General features: G+C 54.3%; 1 protein-coding gene across 5 annotated transcripts in view; it reads right to left on the bottom strand.

The window, feature by feature from the left end:
* Positions 1–26,419, bottom strand: part of ATP13A2 (ATPase cation transporting 13A2) — an 86,581-nt gene that overhangs the window by 9,458 nt on the left and 50,704 nt on the right. For 4 of the 5 annotated variants that reach the window (XM_075906749.2, XM_089773019.1, XM_014569586.3 and 1 more), the window contains 13 exons: positions 21,037–21,150; positions 20,123–20,279; positions 19,372–19,492; positions 17,856–17,980; positions 15,591–15,751; positions 14,781–14,891; positions 13,516–13,595; positions 12,398–12,550; positions 11,600–11,696; positions 9,964–10,187; positions 8,889–9,040; positions 8,577–8,749; positions 6,269–7,839 (listed from right to left, as the gene is read on the bottom strand). In XM_075906749.2, the coding sequence (XP_075762864.2) occupies positions 7,669–7,839; positions 8,577–8,749; positions 8,889–9,040; positions 9,964–10,187; positions 11,600–11,696; positions 12,398–12,550; positions 13,516–13,595; positions 14,781–14,891; positions 15,591–15,751; positions 17,856–17,980; positions 19,372–19,492; positions 20,123–20,279; positions 21,037–21,150 (1,839 nt within the window). In that variant the 3' untranslated portion in view covers positions 6,269–7,668. Of the gene's footprint in view, positions 1–6,268; positions 7,840–8,576; positions 8,750–8,888; positions 9,041–9,963; positions 10,188–11,599; positions 11,697–12,397; positions 12,551–13,515; positions 13,596–14,780; positions 14,892–15,590; positions 15,752–17,855; positions 17,981–19,371; positions 19,493–20,122; positions 20,280–21,036; positions 21,151–26,419 lie in introns of those variants that run through there. The other variant, XM_089773018.1, reaches the window with a different exon arrangement.

Genomic DNA, 26,419 nt, shown 5'->3' with positions numbered 1-26,419 from the left:
CTAGCTCCTTGCCTCAAAGTAGCCGCAGCTGGGGCCAGCAGACACCCACAGCCAGCTGGCAGGAAGCATGCCAGGCCTCTCCCTTGCTGGGGCGAGGGACCAGCACAGGTCCCTGGAGAGGCGGGGTGGCAGGGCCTGGAGAGAGATTTGCACCTGGTGGAAAACATGAAGCTTCGGCCCTTCTGTGCTAGGGCTGGGGTTCTAGGCAAACCGGCTCCTTGCTCGACGGCCAGCACCACAATCCACCCTCTTGCAGCATCAACTCCGGGCGCTTTGCAGCCATGAGTGAACCCCACAACCCCACCCCGGGGAGGAAGCCGAGATTGAACCTCACTTTCCCGGTCTCGAATGGGGCATCAGACTGAGAAAGATGAAGCAATTTGTCCCAAGTCACCAACTGAGCCAGGAGCAGAGCCCGGGCGTCGGGTCTTTTGCGCTTTAACCCAAAGGTCGCTGGAGAGGTGGGGTGGGAGGGACTGGTCCCTTACCCCAGGAAGGGAGAGGCCTGGCATGCTTCCTGCCAGCTGGCTGTGGGTGTCTGCTGGCCCCAGCTGCGGCTACTTTGAGGCAAGGAGCTAGGGGTGGGTCTCCTCTGCGTCTATCGGTCTGGCGCCCATCGTGGCTGCAGGAGGATGAACCTGTTTCAGGCTCTGGATTGGCTTAGGGGATAGGGCGTTGGCCTGGGCACCCCGGGGTGGTGCCTTTGAGCCCTGCCCACCCCGGGAGCATCCTCACAGCCGCACCCTTTCCCCAAGGATGAAGCTGGCTCCCCCATTAGGAAGGGAGGCTGGGTGGGTTCTGGATTGGCCTAGGGCAGTGGTGCACAACTTTTTTCAACCACGACCCCCTTATACTCGTTTTGTGACCCCCAAGATAATTTGAGCAGCACAGCGCTTAGATACGGGCAGTCGGGGGCTGGGCCCGGCCGTTGGCAGGCCCCCAGGAAGACATCCCCGGGTTGGGCACCACTGGCTTGGGGGGGGGGAGGTCTAATAAACCCAGGTAGTGACTCTTAGCTGAGCACTCAGACGCATTACAAAGGCAACCCCGGATCCCCGGGGGAGAGACAGACAGGCCCGCCCGGCTGGGAACATTCGCTGTTTATTTTGCCCAGCCTCGGTGCGGAGGTTAGCCACGGTGGCTGCTGTCTGTCTAGACACTCCCTGTGTGACTGTCTGACAAAAGATGCGAGCAAGCACATTAAGCAGCTGGCTATGGGTCTGGACTTGGAGCCTGGCCAATTGGCTGCCTCAGGCCCAGCAAGGACAGCTTTGAACTCGCCAGCCCTAAACCCCACACACGTTCCCCGCCCGCCGGAGGCTGGTTTTGCAGTGGAGACGCGGGAAGCAGACATGAGCGGAACGTGCAGCTGAGCTCTCTAGGACATTGGGGTGGCTCCAAGCCCAGAGCTAGCCTTTACAAACACAGGCCTTTTCCATGGGACCTGGAGCGAGATCCCCGAGAGACAAGATGCTGGCAAGATGCTAGCACAGAAGACTTTGGTTCACCCTCCGCCCAGGGTCTTGTGTTCACCCTCCACCCCAGCTTGCTCCAAATCTGATGCCTTCAGCAGGCAAAAAGGAGACACTGAGGATTAACACCCCTTGAGAATCCCACCCAGCAGGTCCTGCTGGCCTGTCCCCCATCCGCAGCCACAACCTGCCTCAAAACCATCACCCCAACTAACACCCTCCTCCACCCACCGCCCCAGCAGCCATTCCCTCTCCCCCACTGCCTCCCGCCCGCCAGCACTGACATCACCAGATCACGTCCCCCCCTCAAGTCCCATCATGCTCCTGGCTCACACCAGCTGGCCTCCTGCTGTAGAAAGAGCCGTCGCCCCCCTGCCCAATGGGCAGCAGCAAGGCAAGCCGCACTCCCAGCTCACCAGCGGGGGGGCCTGGGCTGCCAATAAGAGGCTGCCTGACAGACCAACCCTCGGGTTCTCAGTGAGGCTCGGACCGACTGACTCCGTCAGGGCCCTGAAGGGGGAGCCCTGTCGCTCCTCGTGATCCTGCCTCGTCGCACGCTCACACGGCAGGTGCTTACCCACCCAGGGCTGGATTACTCAATAGGCAGACTAAGCACGTGCTTAGGGCACCAAAAAAAAAAACAAAACAAAACAAAAAAAACCCCCACCCCAAAACAATTTTTTTGGAAAAAATGTATTTCAGATTTCAAAAAAAAAAAAGCATCGAAGTCGGCATCATGGGGAAGATCAGACCTCCGCAGAACACTCTCTCTCAGCTGAAAAAAAAACCCCTCAGAGAACAACAATATGTCAGAACAGACTGGATTCACTCTCCCTATTGTGTCTGGAAGCGGACGTGCTTCGTCGAGTCAGCTTCGATGAACTTCTCCAGAACTTTGCCATCAGAAAATCTAGAAGGAAGCTATTTTAATTTCAGCAGACAGGTAAGTTTTGCGTCGTTTCGAAAAATACAATTTTATTTTGCGGTATAGTATTGTTTTTATTTTGAATTACATACAGGGGGCAATCATAATCTCTTCAGTGCTTAGGGCCTCTGAAGGTCTTAATCCGGCCCTGTACCCACCCCATCCCTTTACCCCACCATTGCATTTATCCAGCTTCCCGAGCGATGGAAGCAGAGGCCACGCTTCTCACCACCCTCTAGAAACAAGGCTGTGCTCCTGAGCCACCAGCCCCAGCGAGCTTCTTTCCCTGTCCCGCTCCTACCAGCACCCTGTTCAGGGGAGCCTATTCTGCCCCATGGGAGCTAATGAGACTCCCCCAGGCTGGCTGAGGGGTGGATGAGCACCTCCCTGCTTCACCTACCTATAGCTGCTAACACTCCCTCAGTCTGTGGAAACTGGAAACATTACTGGTGGGAAAGCGTTCCAGCGCCCAGGAGCCTGGCTGCTCTGTTACCAAGAGCATTTGGGTGTGGGGATAAAGGAGGAAGAAAAAAAACAGAGGAGGAAACCGTATCGGGGCCATTGTTACAAGAGTGCTGACATCTGCTGTGGCTGACAAAGTGGGTTTTTGTCCACAAAAGTTTCTGTCCAAGTAAATCTGTTAGGCTTTAAGGTGCCACAGGACTCCTCGTTCTTGTGGATACAGACGAGGGATATTAAATATCAAGTAATTGACTAATCGAATAGTCGATGGATTTTTGCATCGTCTTATTCGATTAGTCGATAGGGTGCCTCCTCCTTTGAAGTGTAGCTACAGCCTGGTGCCAGGCTCCACATGGCGTTTCAAAGAGACTGCGCTGCACAGAGGCTGGGGTCAGCGGGGGCGTCCCCAGCTGATCCCGGGCTCCACGCGGCACTGCTGCTTTGAAACACCGTATGCAGCCTGGGGACGCCCCTGCTGGCCCTGGGCTGCATGCGGCGTTTCAAAGCGGCAGCGCCACGGGGAGCCCAGGGTCTGTCCCCAAGCTCCATGCGGTGCTGCCACAAGTACTCCCTTTTCTTCCCCTCCCCCTTTTGTGCCTCTTCCTGATAGAGGCAGCAAAGGGTTGGGGGAGTGACTAGTCAAGTAGCCTGTCAACTATCCGATAAGCATTCGCCTAATGGATAGTCAACTGGTCGTTCACATCCTTAACACAGACTACCATGGCTCCCGCTCTGCTATGTGCCAGCAGATGGCACTCTATGATGTGAATCCTAATTCCTGGGTGGAGCAAGCCTGAAAAGTTTTAGATGGATCAATTTGCCTTTGGAAAATGTAACTGGGCGAAATCAAAACGTTTTCCAGGAATGTGTTGGCATTGACCAAATTTGACGGGCACAAAGTCAGAGCGATTGTCTCTCACGTCAGTGATGCTGAATGAGTGGAAACATTCATTTCCATAATCAAAGGAGAACAATGTTTCGATGGGCTTTGGCTATTACAGGTGAAATTTAATATTTGTGCAAGAATGATGTTCACGTGGAACAGGCACTTAGCACTGTCTCTTAATGCAGTGGTAGCGGTTTGCAGTAGGACCCGGGCAGAGTTTGGCTGCCACAGTGTTTGCCAATGGTTTCTAAACAAGTTTTACAAGCCCCTAGGCTGTGTCTAGACTGCATCCCTTTTCCGTAAAAGGGATGCAAATTAGACACATCGCAATTGCAAATGAAGCGGGGATTTAAATCCCCCCCGCTTCATTTGCATAAACATGGCTGTCGCTTTTTTCCGGCTCAGAGCTTTGCCGGAAAAAAGCGCCAGTCTAGACGTGGATCTTTTGGAAAAGGCTTTATTTTCCAAAAGATCCCTGTCTAGACTGGCACTTTTTTCTGGCAAAGCTCCGAGCCGGGAAAAAGTGGCAGCCATGTTTATGCAAATGAAGCGGGGGGGGATTTAAATCCCTGCTTCATTTCAATTGCGATACGTCTAATTTGCATCCCTTTTATGGAAAAGGGATGCAGTCTAGACACAGCCCTAGTGTGGACAAGATCATACGGTCACAAAAGAAGTGCCAACTCACTCCAGCCCATGGCAGCAGCTGTCTGGAGACAGGCTCAGGGAACCACTGGTGATTCTCTACAGCTAAAAACTAGTTTCCTCCTCCCAAAAAGCTCCCCCCCGCGCTGTGTTTTCTGGAGTCTGACCTTGTTCAGACCTGCAGGAGGGCCGCTGTGTTAATGAAAGCTCCATAACGAACCCTCATGATGACGTCTCACCTCGCCACCTAGTGGATATTTGTGATGCCTTCCCCAGACCTGAAGAGGCGCTCTGTGAATTCAAAAGCTTGTCTCTTTCACCTGACGCTGGTCCATGAAAGCCATCGCCTCACCCACCTGGTCTCTCTAATGTACAAATGGGTGGACACACAGAATTGGCGTGTGCAAATCAAAGCTGACCACAGGGCGAGTTAAGTCAATGAAGAGACTACTACAGCCGGCAGGAGCGTCTTATAATCGGAGAAGGCCACTGAAAATTACAGCTGGATGGGTCCCCGAGTTCTCCTCTTGGGTGACGCCTGTGTCAGACACTCGGTTCTGAGGTTACATGTTAGCGAGCAGCTGAGCAGACTCCAAAGCTGGAAAGCAATGGAGAAGCGATAGATTTCCAGCCAGGCTGCATTCACAAGCCTGAGCGCAGCTGAGTGGTTTCCTGGCTACACACAATGCCCTGGGAAGTCTGACTCACTCTCCCATACCTCTGCTGGCTCAGCTCAGGAGCAAGCTCCGTTTGGGCTAACAGGATTTGTGCATGTCATTTTCTATTAATAAAGTGACGGACTTTCTGTGGGGCTGTGTGGTTGAGAAGAGGGCTGGGAGGACTAGACATGCTTTGCCAGGGGGCGGGGGCTATGTTTAGGCTACACCTCTCTGTCGACAGAGGGATGCAAATCAATCACATTGAAATTGCTAATGAAGCAGGGAATTAAATATCCCGCGCTTCATTAGCATAAACATGGCCACCACTTTTTTCCAAAATGGAGTTTTTTTGAAAAACAAAAAAAAAACAACCCGCCCCCCCCCAACTCCTGGCAGTCTAGATGCGGATCTGTGGAAAATAAAGCCCTTTTTGACAGATCCTGTATTCCTCAAAAAATGAAGTTTACAGGATCTGTCGAAAAAGGCTTTATTTTCGACAGATCCGTGTCTAGACTGCAGGTTTTTCCCGAAAAAACTCCATTTAAAAAAAAAAAAAAGCAGTGGCCATGTTTATGCTAATGAATCGCAGGATAATTAAATCCCTACTTCATTAGCAATTTCGATGTGCCTAATCTACATCTCTGTTGACAGAGAGATGTAGTCTAGACACACCCATGGTATTTGATGCTGTTGCCCTAAGGTGTAATTCAAAGGTGGCTGGCTGTAGTGCTCTGACAGTACCATTGGGAGCGACTGACATGCTGGGAGCTGTGTGTGAACAGCCCAAGGGGGGTAACTCTCACAGCGAAGCAGTGTAAGAGGTCCCCCACATTGAGGGTACACAGCTGTTCAACAATCCAGACTGCACCCTGTGTATGTGTGTGACCTACTGCTCTTTCTTCGTAGATGTGTGACTTGGCATTTGGCAGTTAAAATGGTTCGTATCAGCAAAATCATCAGACTGTGCAAGCGACAGAAGAAGTAGATATAAAAATAAAAAACTCTGCAGCCAACAGTACTCAGTAAAACACATGAGAAATAAGGACTATAACTGTTCTTTTGCTATTTGAGGAAAGGAAATTTCCCATGTAATGACAAATACACATCCCTATTATGTTAGTCTTAGGGTAGCCTGATTTAATGTCAACACCTCTTTTCCATTACTAGTTGGGATGTCCCTGGGGAATGCAGCCAGTTGCAATTAAATGGCAGAAGCGAGTTTTCAGGAAAATAATGTTGGTTTATTAAATACACACACAAAAGCACCACTACAAAGTTGGAGAATGTACACGATTTCTCTCTCTCTCTCTCTCTCTCTCTCACACTCACACACTCTATGCACTTTGACAAATAAAAATAGATCTTACAGCCTACACACCTTCCAACACTGTGTCGAAGCATCACCAGCAATGTGCTAGCAGACGGCACATCAGCAATGGCTGGGCACAAATCTGGCTCTCAGAGGGGTGGCTCCGGATGGGAATCTGGGCCTGCAGCTTCCCCCAGCAGGCGGCGACAGGGGTGGCACATGGCCCAGCTGTTTGGAACAGCAGCAACAATCCAGGCACTTCCCAAGCGGGGAGGCAAGGAGTGGTCTGGATGGACAGTACAGCTGGCTGCCTCAATTCTACCTGCTCTGATGAACAGGCAAAGGGGTGGGAGTGGGGTAGGGAGAATAAATACAGCTCTCAACCATCTTCTAAATATCCCTAACCCCTCCCTCTGTCGCGTTTCAGCAGCCGGTCACGCCTGGTCTTGCAGTGTGCTGCAAACAGGGCCTGCAAGCTGTCTGCTCCGCACAGCTGCGTGGAGGACGCTGCCTTGTCTGCAGAGGGACGCCGGCGGCTTGTTGACAGGGAGAAGAGCCACAGGGCGAGTGCAGCATCCCGGCCACAGAGGCCAGCTTTCACGAGTGGCTTTTAAAAGCAAGGACACCCGGGTGCGGGCTCCTCTTCACACACCGACACGGTGCAACGCAGCCACGAGGACTGCTCCGCCCCAGGGCCAATCACCCGGCTGGGGATCGGACCCAGCCACCCCGCAGCGGACGGAGGAGTGTGGTCCATGGGGGTGGAGGAGTCAGCCGGGGCCCTTTCCAGGGCAGCTAACCGGTTGATGGGGCGTGGTGACCAGGGCAGCCCCGATTCCCAGACACCGCTGGATCTAGTGGACGGATCAGTCACTCACACGTGACGGATCTGGCTCTCAGAGGGGTGGCTCCGGATGGGAATCTGGGCCTGCAGCTTCCCCCAGCAGGCGGTGACAGGGGTGGCATGTGGCCCAGATGTTGGGAACAGTAGCAACAATCCGGGCACTTCCCAAGCAGGGAGGCAAGGAGTGGTCTGGATGGACAGTACTGTGCGTGCCATGCAGCCAGAGGGCTGGACTCGTTTCGCAAGGGAAGGGCAGCTGCTCCAGGGGAGTTCTGCAGGCGCGCGCCCTGCTTCCCAGAGCGAGGAAGGGTCGATTCTTGTGCTCCAGCCATGTCCCGAGACGAGCGCCCCAGGGCCGGCCGCGGAGAGCCTGGCTGGAGCCAGAGCCCTGGGGAGGCTGCGAGGGACCGACAATGGGGCTGCATCGGGGGAGGCCAGGCTCTCGCTGGTGGCCCAGGAGGCGGGGCTAGCTGACGGAGATGGCCATTTTGGGCGTGGCGAAGAGCGGCTCGTTCAGCGGGGGCCAGGCCGGCTGCTGCAGCTGAAGCTCCTGCTGCAGCCTCTTGAACAGCTTCTTAGAGGCCCTCCTCCGGTGCAGCTTGCGCAGGCAGTTGAGCATGCCGTGGTCCAGGGCGGTCTGGCGGGGCAGGAGGAGAGCGACTCAGGGTACATCTAGACAACGCTCTTTTCTCGCAAGGAGATATGCAAATTCGGCGCTAATTTGCATATCGTCTCCCGATCGCTTTTTCGAAAGCGGTTCTTTCGAAAGTGAACGCAGTTAAGACGGTTTTTTTCCTCCGAAAGAACCCCCCGTTTTGAAAGAACCCTTCTTCCTTAAAAAACAAGGTGTACAGGGTTCAATCGAAAAAGGGGGGGTTCAATCAAAAAAAACCCTGGCTAAACTGTTTTCACTTTCGGAAAAAAAAAAACCCGCTTTCGAAAAAGCGATCGGAAGAAGATATGCAAATTAGCACCGCATTTGCAAATCTCCTTTCGAAAAAAGAATGTAGTTTAGATGTACCCTCAGGCTCCTGGCAGGGGACATAGGGAAAATGGGGGAGCAGTGCCCCGCTCCCTTCCCAACACCCCCCTGCAGCCCAGTGGAGGGCAAGGGCCCTTCGGCCGCCTGGGTATAGGCCAGGAGGAGACCTGGATCAGGATTACGCTGGGGGGTAAATCAGAAGGGCCCAGCTTGGGATCCCCAATTCTGCAGGATCACCCGGCTGATACGCTTGGTGGCATTGATTGGTGCTAGGAGCAATGCCCGGCACCCATTGGGCACATCGGCTCATGGGGGGTATGAGCGAGGGGGACTCTGGCCCTCACCCCGAATTCACCGCCCGAGCGCCCAGCCCCCATGCCCGCCCCTCCTACCTCCAGCATGAAGGCTGTGAAGAAGTTGAGGGTGGCCATGCCCAGAAGCAGCAGCTTGAAGCTCATGTCGCTGATGTCTTTCAGCATCAACACGGCTCTCAGGAAGCCCAGCGGGTAAAGCGTTAGCGCCATCATCAGGCCGAAGAGAGCCACGAGGACAAGCAGGAACGGCACTGGGGGGGGAGGGGAGAAAGAGGCACCGTCAGAGGGCCCGGACATGCCCCCCCCCACCACAAGAGGCTCGTTACAGGAGCCAAAGGACCACAGACCGCTCCGCCACAGACCCACACGGAGGTGGGCGGGCTGGCTCACCGTTGGTGTACAGAGGCTCCCGGAAGGGGTATCCCTTGGACATGGCGACGGCGAGGATCAGGTACTGGAAGCCTGAGACGCAGAACACCACGGTGTTCTCGTAGTTGGGCAGGTTCTGCGGGGCGGTCACCGTGCTGTTCAAAGGGACGTACCTGGATGGGAAGAAGGGGAGAGGCAGGGGTCAGGCATGAGCCTCTGGGCGCAGACAGCAGGCCCTGCCTACAACGTGCGGCTACCTTGACTGGGGCTGCAGAGCACAGGCGTAGGAACTCGGGAGGTGGCGGGGGCTGCAGCAACTTTGGTTTTAGCCGGGGCTTCACCCCCAGCCCCAGGGTCCTGGCTGCCGGCCCAATAGCTCCACTCCTGGTCCTGTGCCACCCCCCGCTATTAGAAGCAGCATTTGGCTTCCAGATGTGGGTTAGTGGACAAACATGAGCACAGGCTGAACCTGCTTCTCCAGCATCCTACGGATCAGAGCGGGAGGTCCATGCCTGCCCCTCTGCCTCCCTGGGGCTCCACTGCTGCTCCCTCCCAAGACACTACGGTTCCATAGCTCCTGCCTTTGGGCCACCCCAGGGCTCAGCTGCTCCAGAACTCTGGGGCATCAGCCCCCCCCCCCCCCACCAGAGCCCCACTGCGCTGGCCTGTAGGCCCACCAGGGCGCAAGGGCTCCGTTCTTCCCTACTCCAGCCACGCTCCTGGCCCCAGCCGGCCGGTTTTCCCCCATGAGCGCTCCAGCCCTAGAGCACCCCCAGGATCACCGATGAGGCTGGACCAGAGGTGTTGTTGGACTAGGGAAGTCCAGATGACGGATTCATCCTGTACGAATCCCCATGCTTCAGGGCGCGACTCATTTGATAGGGGGTAGGAAGGAACTTCCTCTCGGGGCAGGTTGCTTACAAACCGCCTCCGGCAGCCTGCTGGCACAGATATAGATGGTGCTGGCCAGGGTGGAGGCAGGATACCAGGCTGGATGCCTGCAGATCTGACCTTCCCTGAGGCCAAAATAAGGTTTTGGGCCACCGGGGGCTCCCCCCTTTTAGCTGCTCTATCAGGTTCCCAGGCAGCCACTTGCCAGCTCTGCGAGACGGTGATGAAGTAGCTCATGAGCTGAACCGTGATCAGCAGAGCGGTCTGGAGGAGGAGGCTGCCGAGGACAATAATACTGATCAGTGTCCCTTGGGGGCGCTTGGTGCCCAGTTCCTTGGCGGGTCCGGTCTTGCCCATCAGCACAGCCACGGTCGTAGTGATGATCAGGTCGAAGAAGAGGAACTGAAAGTCACTCAGGTTGGTGTTAATCTGGGTGCAGGCAGGAAAGAAGGAGAAAGGGAAGGTAACATCAGGAGCAGACGGGGAGGGCTCGGGGGACTGGACAGGGGGCTGCAGAAGCTGCCTCTCCAGGTGATTGGTTCAAATCCAGCAGACACAGCAAGGCACTGCAGCACGACCCTGTCAACTGAGCTCCTTTCACCAGAGCAAACTCTGCCAGGGCCGGGAATCCGTGGGAGGAAAGACCCGAGCTCACAACACTACAACAAATCGGTGTCCGCTGTGCCGGAGCCCTCAGAGTGGCCTGGGCACTGCAGGGAGACAGCTCAGTTATGGAAAAAACACAGGCCCTGACTACAGAAGGTCACAGAGAATCCCCGTTTGTTTTGGCAGTAAAGGGGGCTAGGACACACAGTTCCAGTTCCAGCAGACACATAGGTTTGCTAGATCCTTTCAACAAAAATCCTGAACATGGCAAACTTGGCTGAGAAGAGAAGAGAGAGAGAGAAAAAAGGGGGAGACCAAAGTTGTTGAGCCAAAAAAAAAAAAAAAAAATCGCTCCGCCTTTAAATGGCCCTGCCGTCCTCACTCCTCTGCCCCTGCTAGACATGGCAGGGGAAAACTGTCCCTGCTGGGCTTCTGTCCGAGGGAAACAAGAAACACTGGACTTTTCACATGTCCAGTATTTTCTGTTTTTTTTTACTGGACGGGGGACACAAATACTGAACTGTCCAGGTGAAAACCGGACACCTGGCAACCCTACAGACACATCATGGTGTCTACTGTTTTGTCCTTCAGATTTACAAACACCAGTGCAGAGCCAGACGCTGTCCGGCATCACAGGACGCTCCCCTCCCCAACGCTCCATCGCCCCCTCTGACACGCACACACTTCCCTCCCCTCATTCACCTGAACAGCCCCCCACTTTCACCAAGCGCCAGGGCTGCAGCCGAGGCCTGGACGAGCTCTCCTCCAAAGCCGCCCCTCTCCCGGGACGGAGGGCTCTTGGCGACACCAGGCCGTAAGGGAGCTCAGTGTTCTGCCGCCTGCAGGGCTTCTGGCGGGGCAGCTTTCTGCTCTGGTGAAAGGCGCTCAACTCAGTCTCCGAGATCCTGGGCCTCCGTTCATACAAAGCTGCCCTCTCCAGACAGCCTGCAGGCGCTCGCCTGCCCCGACTTCCCACACAGACAGCTTTCAAGGTCCCAGAGAGTTCAGTCTCCATGGCCCATTTGACTCTCAGCCTGCACGTCTCAAGCGGCCAGCTCCGTCGCCTCGCTCGCCCGGCCAGGGACTGCGAGACGGTGGCAAGCAAGGGGCCCACATGGAATTCCAACGGGGGGGGGTCTAAAGGTGGAGGCTGCAGCATCGTCTTACAGCTTCCCAGACCCCTCCAGTCCCTCTCGCTCCACTGACCCAGCCAGGAGTCTCCCGGAAACACTCACCGTGTAGAGCAGAAGCACGGAGACGAATTGCACCAGGCTGTACAGGGCCATGTACTTAAAAACCCCAAAGGAGGTGACCAGAGAACATCGGCCTTCCCTGCAAGAGACCAGGAAGCCTTGAGACACCTGCCATTTGTGGGCACGGGGGCCAGGCCGTGCAAGGGGGAGGGGTTTATGAATCAACAGGGCGCCATTTTGGAGGAGGGAGGAAGACCAGGCGGCTCGTGGGCAAAGCAGCCTCAATGGATAGTTCAGGAGCCTTAAAATACATAGCAAGGGGCAAAGGGATGGGCGGGGGGGACTCCAACTCATGACACTGCTGGTGACCGCAGCTTGGCAGCCAACCTAATGCCAAGAGAGGCTAGGGCCCGGGCCTAGCGCAGGTCATGGATTCTCCCGGCAGGGTGACGTGCAGAGAGGGCAAAGGGTGAAGATATGAGGGACTGGGGAGTCACAGGCCACAGTCGCTAAAATACAAGCTCTGAGAGTCTCAGAATATTGTTCATGAATTAATCCCCACATTCCCCACACACCTAGCATGATTCTCTGTCCCATGCAGTGGCACTGAGACCACAGCACCAGATAACAACAAGAGACCTCTACAGCCCAGGCTGAGAGCTAGCTGGCTTTATAGCTCATGCTGTAGAGGCTCCTCGACTAAGCTCCAGAGGTCCCAGGTTCCAATCTGCCCGGTGGCGGTTACACAGCCACAACGTGGCCTCAGGACTGTTTTGCCACCCCCTTGCCGTGGTCACATCCCCGCTCCTGCCACGCAGGTCCATGGTGGCCAGAGCCCACCTGATGAGCGTGGGCACACACTCGATGGTGGCGACTGTGGAGGTGAATGGGGAAGCCACAGAGGCCTCTGCCTCGGAGAGCGAGATCCCCACGTCGGCTGCCTTCAGCGCCCCGCAGTCGTTGGCCCCATCTCCGCACATGCCCACGCAATAGCTGCAGCAAGAGACACGCAGGCGCTCACAATATAAGCCAAAGGGTTCCCCCTCATCCTGGCCCAAACAGCTCCCTGGAGCCAGGGGCGGAGAACATTGGGCATTGCATGTTAAAACAACATCACAATCCCCTGCTAACAGGTGCAAAGCCCTTCATAGCACTCAGCCTCACCCCCCCCCCCCTCCCCACGGGGGGAGAGAGGCTAGAATGATCATCAACCCCATTGGAGGGCGAGGGAAATGGAGGCACAGAGAGGAGGGATCACGTTGTAGCCGAGTCAGGAGCAGGATGCAGGTGTCCGACTCCCCGCCCCGCCCCATTTGATTACAAAACATTTCTTGCCACAAAGAGTCATTCCATGAAGACTGATTCAAAACCCCTCAGCGGAGGGCAGAGTTGCAAGGTGTTCGAATGACCACATGGTTATCTGCTCGCGGCAGTGACCTAGTGCAGTGGTCCCCAACCTTTCGGGGCCGCCGGGCGCCCAGGGGCGGGGCCGCCCATGCGCCTTGCGCCCAGTGCCGCACATGTGCCGTGCGCCCAGGGCAAGGGCCGCCCACGCACCGGGGCCAGCACTGCGCATGTGCTGCGCGACCGGGGCAGGGGCCAGCACCGGGCATGTGCCACGTGCCGGGGGCGGGGCTGGCCCAGATGATTCGGTGGGTGCACATAGATGCCCCAGCGGGCGCCATGGCGCCCGCGGGCACCGCGTTGGGGACCACTGAACTAGCGTCTCTATTAATAAGACGCGTCCAGTGCTCTGGGACCGGTCCTGCCACGCCAGCTTGCACTGGGTTTGGGAAAGATGAGGGTGGTTGGTACTTCTCAGAATCTACAGGTTAAGGCCAGAGGGGAACGTATGGATCGCCTAATCTCAGCTCCTCCGCTTTGGAGGGATGTGCTAGGTCTTCACCTATCCCATCGCCCCCCTTGGCGCCTCCCCTCCCAGGGGGCTAGGAACTTACTTCAGGTCCTGTAAGCTGTAAACCAGCTGAGTCTTCTGGTCGGGCGACATGCGAGCGAAAATCGTGGCCTGAATTAGGATCTGAAAGGGAAAGCGCGTCACCGTTAGGGAAGCGAAGGCACCAGCAGCCAGCCTGGCTACACAGCAGACTCATGGAGCGCTGCTTCAGGGCCAGAGTCTGGGGCACCTCAACACGCTGGAAGTGGCTGCTGCCCGAGAGGAGGGCCGTTCTCCTTGCTGGCGTGACGCTGCTCCCCAGTTTGCTTCCACAGGGAGTAGATGGGGGCAGTGGATCGTGGCCAGCGGCATCCAGGCAGCATCTGCTGCTGGTTCTTATGGGGATTTGGGATCACTGATCCCAGAGACTCCTCAGAAATGGCCAGTGATGGTGGGAACCCCAGGGACCACGTGTAGGGGAGACTCCTAGCTACAAAGGGCCCTGAAATCCTACAGGAGAGGGGCTGCCTCCTCGCACGAGTTGCAGGGAGACAAATAGGGTTGCCAGATGGTTGAACCAAAAGTACCGAACACCCCTCCCCCTTAAAAAAAAACCAACCAAACAAAAAAAAAAAAAACCAAAAAAAAACCCCCAAAAAAACACACACACCCCACAGAGGAAAAAATTCTGTTGAAAAAAAAAAGGGGGGAAGAAACCAAAGTTGTTGAGAAAAAAAATAATAATAAAACAGCATTAAAAAAGCATGGCCCCTTTCACAGTGAGTGCAGAGTTAGGAACAGGGGAGCAGTTGAGCACTAAGACCCAGGGAAGGCATTGCTTCCCCTGGGTCTTTAGGCTTTTTCCCAGCGGCCATTTTGTGTTCTTGTTCAAGCCAGAACTCAGCTTCTCTGTGGAACCAGATAAGCATGGGGCTGGGGGCGGTGGGTGTCGGGGCCCGGGGCGCTAGGGTTGCCAGGTGTCCGGTATTTTCGCTTCCTGGCTGGGGAAAAAAAAAATCAGAACTTACCAGACATTTTAGGTGTCCAGTATTTTCTGAATTTTTTTTTTTTATCAGAGGACGAAAATACCGGATTGTCCGGATCAATACAGGATACCTGGCAACCCTCGAGACAAACCCACAGCCGCCCGGGCACACGGCAGCTTGTTCTGCTCCTGCCAAGCTTGGGCAGAAAACAAGGAGACGACGCGTAAAGCCCAGCCGGGGGCAGGCAGGAGACCGTAGCTGTCCCCACTGCCCAGCATCTGCAGGGCAGGCTTTGCCACCACCAGGCTGCTCGCGGGAGGCGGGAGGAGAGGGAAGGACTCACCCTGGGGAGCAGGTGGGGGAAGTGTTCGCAAACCACAGCGAAGGATTTCCCGTTCAGCGCCAGGTGACAGGGCGGCTGCTCAAGGAAGGAGGCATCCTGCTGGTACAGGCCCTGCGGACCAAACCACAGCACCGGCCGCTCAGCTCCTTGCCGGCTTGGCTCCTCATGTCGCCCCACAGCTGTGATCAGTAGCCGGCGGGGGGGAGCAGGATGCGACGGCCGAGGCAGGGAAATCCTCCCTCTCCAGGCCAACACAAGAGCTGGATTGCGATCAAGCCGGGCCAGCCCCTGGACCCAACTCAGGGTCACGCCCAGTTCTCAGCTCGCTGGAGATGGCCTGTCCGGACTGAGGAAGGGCAGGGCAGAGCGGATCCCAACCAGCCAGATGTTGGGAGCAGCCACAGAGAAGCTCAGGACCAGCCTGCTCCGGCCTGGGCCTGCTTGTTGTGGTGTGAAGGGGATACATATGTTCAGGGGGTGGAGGGGCGGCCTGCTTGCAGGAGCAAGACACAGGGCACTTGGGTAGCTCCTGGACCAGTGGGGCTCAGCTCCTGACAGGGGCCTCCGGGCGACACGACGTTGCAGAAAATGGAGGCGGAAAGGAGGAGGGGAACCAGTTACCAGGCTCCACTGCAGGGCCCCGTGCTACGGGACGTGCGGCAGCCAGCCCTCCAAAGCCAGCTCTCTGCTGTACCAGCCTGACACACCCAGCTGTGGGGACGAGGGCGCTTGCAGGGCCGTGCGTGCGCCATACTCTCACATGAGGGAAGGGACCCACCCACACAGCTGTGGGGGCTTCCTGGGACTCACTTCTGGCTGCTCCTGGCCCTGGGGGGCGTCGTCGGAGATGAATTTGAGGGCGGCGGGTTTGTCGTGGCTGGGAGGCGCGGCGTTCACGAACACCACCCGCTCCTTCACCTCCACCATCCGGCAGCTCTTGGCCACATTCACTGCTGTCAGCATGTTGTCCCCTGGCAAGGAGAGACAGATGGGGTGGGGGGGGGGGTCACACCTCTCAGAACGGGGCCACACCGGCCCACAGCCAGAACCAGACTTAGCACTGCTGAGCTTGCCACAGTTCATAATAAAGAAAACGAAAAAGCAGGAAAGCAGAACTTCCCCATTCAGCCGGTCTACAAAAAAAACTTCCACACCTCCTGTAACCATCAAAGGGAAACAAGCATGGCACGAGCCCGGATCACGTCTTTTCCAGGCGCCCCTGGATGTCTGTAAAGAACTTTGAGATCCCTTGTGTCATGTTACTGAATTGGAGGGAAGCAGCCAGATCGCTGCTGCACCCCTAGGTGAGGGTGTTGGCCCCAGAAATTGGTATAAAAGGGAGCCATGTGGGGTATTGAATGGGAGCTTATCGTTTGTTGATCTTATGTACGCTATTTATGTGTGTGTATAATGTCTGTGTGTGTAGGTAGGAATCTGTAATCTGTGTGGAAGCTGAATATTTCTGTGAATGTGGTTAAGCATTGCTATGAACAGGCTGAGTAGCAAAGCCCTATGGAACAATGGCTCTCAATGGGCTATGGACACACCCAAAGAACGGGGTTTGTCACCTGAGAGCAGCCAGCAGGGAACATAGAGATTGGCCTCTGACCAGGTGACTTGCTGCATACAAGAAGAGGCCAGGAAGGAGGTATAAAGAGGCCATGCGGTCGATGCCATTTTGTTCTCAGCTCAGCACTTCATCCCAGAGGCAGCACTGCAGGGATTGAAGAGCCCGGAAGACCTGTGAACCCATCCTGATCGTAGGATGTGCAACAAGAACTTTTAAACCAGCAGCTGTAACATCTCTGCTAGAGCCTGCATCGAAGACTGGGAGATTCGGTGCATGTAACGTAATATTCTTTAACAACCTTACTCTCAGGCTTTTCTTTCTTGTGTTAATAAACCTTTAGTTTTAGATTCTAAAGGATTGGCCCAGCGTGATTTGTGGGTAAGGTCCAGAGGGTAAATTGACCAGGGATCTGTGGCTGGTTTCTTGGAACCGGACAGGACTTGTTCGGGGTAGGTGGCATTGGGTGCTAGGACCCCCCACCTGTGTATGGGGCCCGGGGCCATCTGGGGCACGGATATTGCTGGGGTGTCAGAGGGGTTTTGCTCGTGAGGCTTCAGGCAGGCAGCTGAAGCGCTCTGTGGGACTGGTTTGTGGCCTGTTTGGAGAGGTCACCAGTCTGGAGGCTGTAAGGAGCCCCGGATGTGAGCAATTCGCCCTGAGCGGACGCCCTCAGCTGTGCCCAGACACAGCCCGGTCTGCCACACCTTGAATCTCCCCGGCCCCTCCCATGGTGAATTCGGTCCGATTTGCTAACCACGTTTTACGGACGAATAAACTAAGGAGCAGAGCGACTTGCCTGAGGATACTCGGTCAGGGGCAGAGTTAAAAACAGAACTCCAGACTTCCAGGAGCTCTAACCATTAGGCCCCACACTTCTTCAAAAGACTGTTTATTACATTAGTGTGGCAAGGAGCTATAAATATGTGATCTCTTCGACAGATGTGGCCTCTTCCTTCCCCACTAGGGATGTGAACGACTAACCGATAAGCAAGTGCTTATTGGATAGTCAACATGCTAATCAACTAGTAGCTTCCCTCCCCACCTTGCTGCCTCTATCAGAAAAAGGAAGTGGGGGAAGGGGAGATAAGGGGGTGCTTCAAAGCAGCAGCTCCACGGGGAGCCCGTGGCCAGACCCTGGGCTCCATGTGGCACTGCTGCTTTGAAATGCTGCGTGCAGCCTGGGGCCAGCTAGGGAGCCCCCAGTTGGTCCGGGCTGCACATGGCATTTCAAAGCGGCAGCACCGCATGGAGCCCATGGTCAGCTGGGTACTCCACGCAGTGCTGCTGCTTCGAAATGCCATGGGGAGCACAGGCCCAGGGGAAACTGCGTGAGTCCCCACAGTGTTTTTGCCTTTGAAGGGTAGCACCCAGGGCTGTGGCTTCACTTCAAAAGCGGAGGTGCCCTTATCGACTAATCGATGCAAATTGCATTGACAATTCGATTAGCCAATGAATCTACATTTAACATCCCTAGTGCCCACCTTAGACGCAGCACGGCCAGTTACCTGTCACCATGACGGTGCGGATGTTTGCGTTCCTTAGCAGGTGGATCACAGGTGCCGTCTCTGCCTTGAGAACGTTTCTCATCACGAGGAAGCCAAGGAGACTCATTCCACTCTCTACGGCGTCCCTGCCAGGACATAACGGGGCACATGGCATACGTGTCAGACCCCAGAACAAGAGTAGGGGAGCGAATTAGACTAGGCACTGCCGCAATGCTGTCCGATAGCAGCTACTTTAGCCAGATTTGGAGTCTGATCCTTAAAAAAAGCCACTTAGATCTACTCTTCAGAGATTCAGCTCTCCAGGCTCAGAAAGGACCACTGCGATCATCTAGTCTGACCTCTAACAGAGGCCAGAGAGCTTCCCTGAATTCGTTTTGGCTTCAATGCAGACCCTGGAGCTGTGCGAGGAAGGGATTTTTCGGTTTGCCAGCAAGTCCAAAACAAACAAATTGCTTTGGGATTGAATGAAACAATCATTTTTCAACAGTTTAATAAAATTACAGGACATTGGAAAATGAAGTCTGGGATAAAAAAAAAAAATCCCAAAAACCATTTCATTTTTTTTGTATGATGTAGCTGTTTTCCCCCCAGCTGAAACAATTTAGTGAAACAGACACTAATTTGTGAAATGTTCCAGTGCCACTGAGTCCACCTTTTTCTTCCCAGAAAAGAATTTTGGTCAAACACAAAGGCTACGTCTAGACTGGCATGATTTTCCGGAAATTCTTTTAATGGAAAAGTTTTCCGTTAAAAGCATTTTTTGGAAAAGAGCGTCTAGATTGGCACGGACGCTTTTGCGCAAAAGCACTCTTTGTGGGAAAGCGTCCATGGCCAATCTAGACGCGCTTTTGTGCAAAAAAGCCCCGATTGCCATTTTCGCGATCGGGGGAAAACAAATCTCAACTGTCTACACTGGGATTTTTGCCCGAATGGGAGCAGCATAGTATTTCCGCAAAAAGCTCTGATTTCAGACAGTAGGAAGTCAGTGCTTTTGCGGAAATTCAAGCGGCCAGTGTAGACAGCTAGCAAGTTTTTCCGGAAAAGCGGCTGATTTTCTGGAAAAACTGGCCAGTCTAGACACAGCCAAAGAAAAGGAAGTATCTCTCTATACAGCACACACTCAACCTGTGGAACTCCTTGCCAGAGGATGTTGCAAAGCCCAGAACTTTACCAAGGTTCAAAAAAGAGCTAGATAAATTCATAGAGGACAGGTCCATCAATAGCTATTAGCCAAGACGGGCAGGGATGCTGTCCCTAGCCTCTGCTTGTCAGAAGCGACAGGGGAGTAATCACTTGATGATTATTTGTTCTGTTCACTCCCTCTGGGGCACCTGGCATTGGCCACCATCAGAAGACAGGACACTAGGCTAGACCGACTGTTGAACATGGCCGTTTTTAGGTTCTAAATTTCATTTGGCTCTAGCTGTCTCAAAGGGCTTTACGTACCACAAGGAGCATACGAGAAACAAGAGAGGAAAGCGAGAATGAAGGAAAACCTCATGTATTGCTCACGCACCTAGTCAGCTGCTGAGCTTCCTCAAAGGTTTTGACAGTAGTTAGTGTTTTGTAGGCAAGTCCCAGGACCCGGAAACCGTCTGTAGTGTAATGTCGTAACAACTGGGAGAAATCCACAGGGACTACGAAAAAAGGCTGCATCAGTTCAGAAAAGCTTACTACAGTCAAGGCACTAGGGAGCCTGCACAGAACAAGTCTGGGAACAAGGTCTGATCAGAATCTGTCCCCTTGTGGGCTACTGGAAATTCCAGAGGAAACTCTTTTCATACCCTGTCCACAGAGTGGTTTGATCCCTTCCCTTTTGCTCCCAAGCTAAGGAAGTTCACAGTTATTGCAGGAGCTGGCAATCCAGGTACATGACCTGAAGAGATTTGGGTGGCAGATTCTTAGGCTTCTTCAGTAAGGACTAGGGTTGCCAGATGGTTTAACAAAAAATACTGAACCCCCCCCCCCCCAAACATAGGGAAAAAATTCTGTTGAGGGGAAAAAAAAAAAAAAAAAAAAAAGGCGCTGTGCCTTTAAATGGCCCTGTGCTCCTCATTCCCCCGCCCCCACTGGATGCAGCAGGGGAAAATTGTCCCCACTAGGCTTTCATCCGAGGGAAACAGGAAATACTGGGCACCCCATATTTTCTCTCTCTCTCTCTCATTTTTTTTTTTACCGGACAGGGGACCCAAATAATGGACAGTCCGGGAGAAAACCGGACACCTGGCAACCCTAGTAGCTACAAGACGGGGGTCCCTACCCTGTACCTGTTTCCTTTTTACAGAGACTGGCCACCATCTCTGGAGCCCCCTTCATGTACGCCTCCACCGGGGCATCGCCAGACAGCTTCACCAGGACGCTCATCCTCTGCAGGGAGGAGGAGAACGGGAACCGGCGGAGAATCCCAGCTGACGTCTTGTGTTTCTAGGGAGGGAATGGAATCCAGAGACATGCCCAGAGGTCCTAAGATTACATGGCGCGTCAGCTGTGGGTAGCAGGGTGAGGTGGCACATACCCCCCCCTCCAGAAGCATGGCCTGCTTCCAGGCAGGTAGGAAAGGCACATCTGGATGGGAGCTCTGGGAGATTAAGGTGTTTTGGCTCATTTAAAAAAAAATAAAAAAAGTGAAAAAATCCCCCCAAATGCCCAAATCAAAATGAAAACCTCAAAAAAAAAAATCTCATTCTGAGTGGATTGAAAGTTTCAGTCCACTTGAGACAAAACAAGGGACATTTTCCTGCGGAATTGACCTGAGACGTTTTGGCTGCTCTGAACAAAGGGGTTCACGTCGAACATTCTTGGAAAACCTTCCGTTGGGCTCAAACGGAGCAGATTTCCCCATGGATTTCTCGGGGAGGTTGACAATTCACTCAGCAATTTCAGGCTGCGGGTCGGGTGGGGAGCGAACTGTCGGAGCACTTTGCCAAGGGCTGTGGCGAGTCTGCAACGTGGGCGAATTTGGGATCCGAAGGGGATGGTTTGTAGGGGCTGTTCTGGGGAGGATCTCTGGCCTGCGTGGGACAGGACGTCAGATTCGCTGTGTCTCACGCCACAAACTCTTAGCTGAGCTGGAGAGAGCGGCTCCCCTCCCAAGTACGGTACGAAACTCCCCCCACCCGCAGGGCGCTTTCCTCAGTGGGCCAACAGGCCCCCAGGTCCTCCCCAGCTGACCAGGGCTCACCGTGCCATGCGGCTGTTCTTCCAGAGGTGGCGGCTTCATCCCTGCTAGCACCTTCATCCCGAAGTGCTGGACCTCGCACAGCTCGGCCTCCGCCCCGTCGGCCTCTTCCAGGGTCTGAAACCAACATGCTGGGTTCTTTAGGGCCGTCAGCCCCTTTTCTGCAAGCCCAGCATCCGTTCCCTACCTGAGAGCTGAGCCTGCAGCACTGAGCCGCCCGAAAGCAATGGTCCCAAAGGCAGCTATTGGCGCGCCGGAGGCAGCCCTAGGCTACGTCTACACGGCATTTTGAAGTGGGCCTGCCAGCCAGGATCAACAGACTCGGGGTTTGTGCTACTGCTTGAAGCCTTAGGCAGAGGGTGGGCTCAGGGTCCAAGCTACGGCCATTTTTCAAGCATCAGCACAAGTCCCTCTAGCCTGTGGCCCCTGGCTCGGAGGGTTAGGGTTAAATGCCGTGTTGACCTCCCCAGAGCTTGGCTGATGGCCATGCAGCTGGACCTTCCCTGGCTTTAATGCATAGACATAGGAGCCACGAGAGTCCTGGATCAACGACAACATGCGGATATTTTAGATCATAGAATCCTAGAGCTGGAAGAGACCTCAGGAGTCATCGGGTCCAGCCCCCTGTCCAAACCAGGACCAACGCAACTCAATCAACCCAGCCAGGGCTTTGCCAAGCTGAGACTTAAACACCTCTAGGGATGGAGATTCCACCCCCTCCCTAGGGAACCCATCCCAGGGCTTCCCCACCCGCCTAGGGAAATAGTATTTCCTAATATCCAACCTCTCTCTCTGTAACTTGAGACCATTGCTCCTTATTCTGCCATCTGTCACTACTGAGAACAGCCTCTCTGCAGCCTCTTTGGAACCTCCCTTCAGGAAGTTGAAGGCTGCTATCAAATCCCCCCTTGCTCTTCCCTTCTGCAGACTAAACAAACCCAAATCCCTCAGCCTCTCCTCATAGCTCATGGACTCCAGCCCTCTTAGCATTTTGGTTGCCCTCCGCAGGACCCTCTCCAATGCGTCCACAACCTTTCTATAGTGGGGGGCCCAGAACTGGACACAATACTCCAGATGTGGCCTCACCAGAGCTGAATAAAGAGGAATAATCACTTCTCTAGATCTGCTGGCAATGCTCCTCCTAATGCACCCCATATGCCATTAGCCTTCTTGGCTACAAGGGCACCCTGTTGACTCATATCTAGCTTCTCATCCACTGGAATCCCCAGGTCCTTTTAAGGGAAACGCACCTTCTGCATTAGGTGAAGTGAGCACGCGGTGAGAATTCACTTCCTGGGAAGGACGGGTGAGGCTTTGACTCTTTCCGGCCTGTACCCACCTGCTGTGTCTTTAGACAAACAAACCCAGCCAGATTTATCGGGTCTCTCAAACTTGCTTAATATTAAACCCCAAGGGTGGCCAATCAGTGGGCTGTACCTTTCAGTCAATAGCTGGAAAACTGGCCAGGAGCCATTAGCCAAGCCCTGGGCTGCATTACCATGAGGAGAACTGAGGCGGCCGCCTTAGGTGCCAAACTGTGTGTGTGTGGGGGGAAGGGGGGACCACTAGGACCCAGAGTGTAGAAAATTGTGTCTGCTGCTGATGCAGATGTGTTCTCTCTGCTCTAGACGCACAGGGATGGGGGAGTGCTGTGCTGGAGGAAGGAGGGCACAAGAGACACAACAGGCAGGCAGGAGAAAAGGGGGCATGGGGGCGTCATTTGAGCTCCCCGCCTCAGGTGCCAAAATGTTGTGGGCCAGCCCCGGCCAAGCCAATCTGTCACGGTGCAGCGGGCCATTTGGATTCAGGACAGCCATCTCACAGGGGCTGGGTTTGGGGGGTCTAGCAGTCCTAAGTACACATGCAACAGGCTATCCTAGTTGGGCAGGGAAGCGTATAATAAGGGCTATGCTGGCAAAACGCCTTAAATAACCGGTTAACAAACTAATAAAAGCAAATTACTTTTCTGGGCATAAAGCCATACTTGAAGAATATATAGCTTCATTACAAGGGACTCTTTTTCTGGGCTGAAGGCCAGTCACAGCACAGGCGAAAGCAGCAAAATACCAAAGCTCAGGGATTAGAAGGAATGATGGCTGAAAACCGTAACAAAAGAGCTCTTGAATCTTGTGTGTGAAAACATGTCACTGATTATGGAGACGGTTCACTCATGCGGGCCATGATCCCGGGGGCCTTTATGTGATGTTAAATGAGGAAACAAGTCAAAGAACCGAACGGAGGGTTAAAGTTTGCACAGGATCAAATCAGGAAGTTAAAACAGCAAGCAGAAAGTGTCAGCAACCGTACAGCAGCTGTGCCTGGCTTAGAGCTGACAAGAAATGCAGGGAAGACCAGGAGGTTGTGAGGTAAGGTCCAGCCAGTAAGGGGGACACAAGTTAGGCTGCCCCAGACAGGTTAGAAACTGTTACAGCACCTGTTGGCTGGCCCAGACAGGGTTACCTGCAGCAAGGAAGGGCACTGGGTTGGCAGACACAAGAGGCAGGGACGTGGGGAACAAATGCAGGTTGTGCAAGGATAGGAGCCACCCTCGCTCTCCTCCCAAAGGCAGGATAAACTCCAGGCGTCCTGGCTCCCAGCCCTCTGCTCTGCTCCACCAGATTAGGGATGTAAAACTTCAATGAACTGGCTAATCGAATAGTCGATGCAATTTTCATCGACTATTCGATTAGTCAATAAGGGCACCTCCGCCTTTGAAGTGTTGCTGCAGGGAGCACGGGGTCAGTGGGGGACTCATGCAGTTCCCCGCTGGCCCTGTGCTCACTGCGGCATTTCAAAGTGGCAGCACTGCATGGAGGAGGGGGTCAGCTGGGGACTCAGACTCCCCCGTTGACTCAGCTCCATGCAGTGCTGCCCCTTTGAAACGCTGCAGGGAGCTCGGCACCAGGCTCCACGTGGCATTTCAAAGCGGCAGTGCTGCATAGAGCCCGGGGTCAGCAGGGGAGTCCCCCGCTGACCACACGCTCCACATGGCACTGCTGCTTTGAAATACGGCATGCAGCCTGGAGTCAGCTGGGGACTCCCAGCTGGCCCCGGGCTACACACGGCATTTCAAAGCGGCAGCACCACGTGGAGCATGGGGTCAGCAGAGGAGTCCCAACTGGCCCTGGGCTGCACGTGATATTTCAAAGTGGCAGAGCCACACAGCCTGAGGTCTGTGAGGCGCTGCCACTTTGAAGCACTCCCCTTTCTCCCTCCCCCGCTGCCTCTTTTCTGATAGAAATTTGCTTTTCGGATAGTTGACTAGTCATTCCCATCCCTGCTCAAAACCCCACTTCCTTCCCAGCTGGAGCCATTTGCTTTATTTGACGTGCATGCAGTAATGTGGCCTTGCACTACCGCGCATGTGGCTCCAGTCACTATAGCTACAAGCTTAACAGTGATCATCACCTCTGCCTCCCACTGGCGTGCGGACGGGGTGTGCTGGGTGTGCCCAGGTACACCCTAATGTCTTAGGGTTCCCAGGTGTCTGGTTTTCTACCGGACAGTCCAGTTTTTTGGGGCGCTGTCCAGTAAAAAAAAAATCCAGAAAATACCAGACATGTGCAATGTCCGGTATTTTTTGGTTTTCTGACTGGGTGCCTGGAAGCCTGGCTGGGGGATTGGCTGGGAGGCGGAGCGCGATCGGCGCTGGGAGCCCTGGCTGTGTGTGAGGAGGAGGGGTAGCCCGCTCCGTGCTCCTGTGCGCTGGTCAAGTATGCGGTGGAGCCGCAGCCGGACTGACTCGCGCTTCACCTGGACTGTGCAGGGGGCGGGAGTGCCCTGGGATCTGCACTGCCTGGGTCAGTCCCACTCCCCACCGGCTGATACCCTCCTCCACCCCCCCACCTGGCCGGCCGGTTGGTTCTCCTGATCTTCCCTGGCCAGCCCTGCTGCACCCACTGCCAGCCCTGCTTCTGGTGGCCAGTTCTCCCCTCCTCTCCCGATCTCCCCTGGCCAGCCCTGCTGCATCCAACCCCCGCCCCTGCCACCAGCTCTACCTCCCGCCTGCCAGTTCCTCCTCCCAGCCTTCCCTGGCCAGTCCCGTTGCACCCTCCGCCAGCGCTGCTTCCAGCAGCCAGTTCTCCCCTCCTCCTCCTCTTGAGCTCCCCCGGCCAGCCCCGCTCCCACTGGCCATCTCTTCTTCCCTCCGATCACTCCTGGCCAGCACTCGACCTCACCCCCGCCAGCTCTGCTTCCTGCCCCCCTCTTCCTCCCAGCCAACCCCACTCTTCTACCGGCCAGTCTCCCCCCCCGCTATGAGGTGTGTCCAGTATTTTTTTTTTAAGACTATCTGGTAACCCTGTAATGTCTCCAAAAAAAAAAAAAAAAAAAAAAGGGGGCTTTGCGTTTTAATTTAATCGCATGATACGCTTTTTTAGTTTTAAAGTATGGATTGCTGTATTATGCAATAAGCGCCAAATTGCACATGTAAAAAACAAACTAAGAAGTACAATGTCCCATACTTAAGTTTGTATTTAAGTAAAGTTTAGTTGTTAATTTAAAAACAATTAAGTTTAGTTAAGTTTTAGTTTCTTTAGTTTTGTTTGATGAATAAAAATAACGTCCTTTATGATTGAGTAGTCAATAAATGTTCGCCTTTAAAAAAAAAAATTCCCTGGGTGCACACCCTAATGAAATGTGCTGTGCATGCCAATGCTACTACTTGATTCACATGCGCTTCCTAGAGACTCTCAAAGACCAAGGGTCACACAGACAGTCACAAGTACAAGGCCTAGTTAGTCTCCTACCAGGTCTATTAAAGTCACAATTAAGTTTATAATCCCCAAGCATTTAAATCCTGTACAGACCAAAGCACGAGTTACAAATATGAGATGACATGTTAGTTAATCCGAACACTACACAATAAATCAAGTATAAAATTAAGAAATTGGCTACAGAGCTCACAGTAGAACTCACTTTCATTAACATTTTTACATACGGGTCAAGCTTTTCCTTTATGTTCTTTTCTGTTCAAACCCTCCCCTTTTCCTCTTTTTCCCCTCTTGTACTCTTCACTGGGCTCAGTTGGCTAAACTTATTGCTGCTTCCTCTACTGTAAAATGCCTTCACAAAGTTAATTAATCTCCACTGGCTCATATTTCTTACACCGCTGCCTCCACTTTGGTCCTCTCCCTTTGTTTTAAGGGTTATAATTATTACAGAAACATTCACTGAACAAAGTGAGGCCAACTGGACACGCGGCGAGAATTCACTTCCTGGAAAGTGGCTCTATTAGCGCTCTTTCCTGTGCCGCACTCCGGTGTCTTCAGACCATAGGTCTGGCTGAGCTCGGTTAGGGGGCTCTTGAGCGTTCTCCGTACCCAACGGCCAGAGCGTGGCACCAGTGGCCACCCCTCACAATGCCCCGATGGCGCCCTCTCTGCAG

Source organism: Pelodiscus sinensis, chromosome 24 (assembly GCF_052426305.1).
Source record: "Pelodiscus sinensis isolate ZL-2025 chromosome 24, ASM5242630v1, whole genome shotgun sequence".
Taxonomy (NCBI): Eukaryota; Metazoa; Chordata; order Testudines; family Trionychidae; genus Pelodiscus; species Pelodiscus sinensis.
The sequence above is the reverse complement of the archived record's forward strand: the minus strand, read 5'-3'. Positions and strand labels throughout refer to the sequence as shown.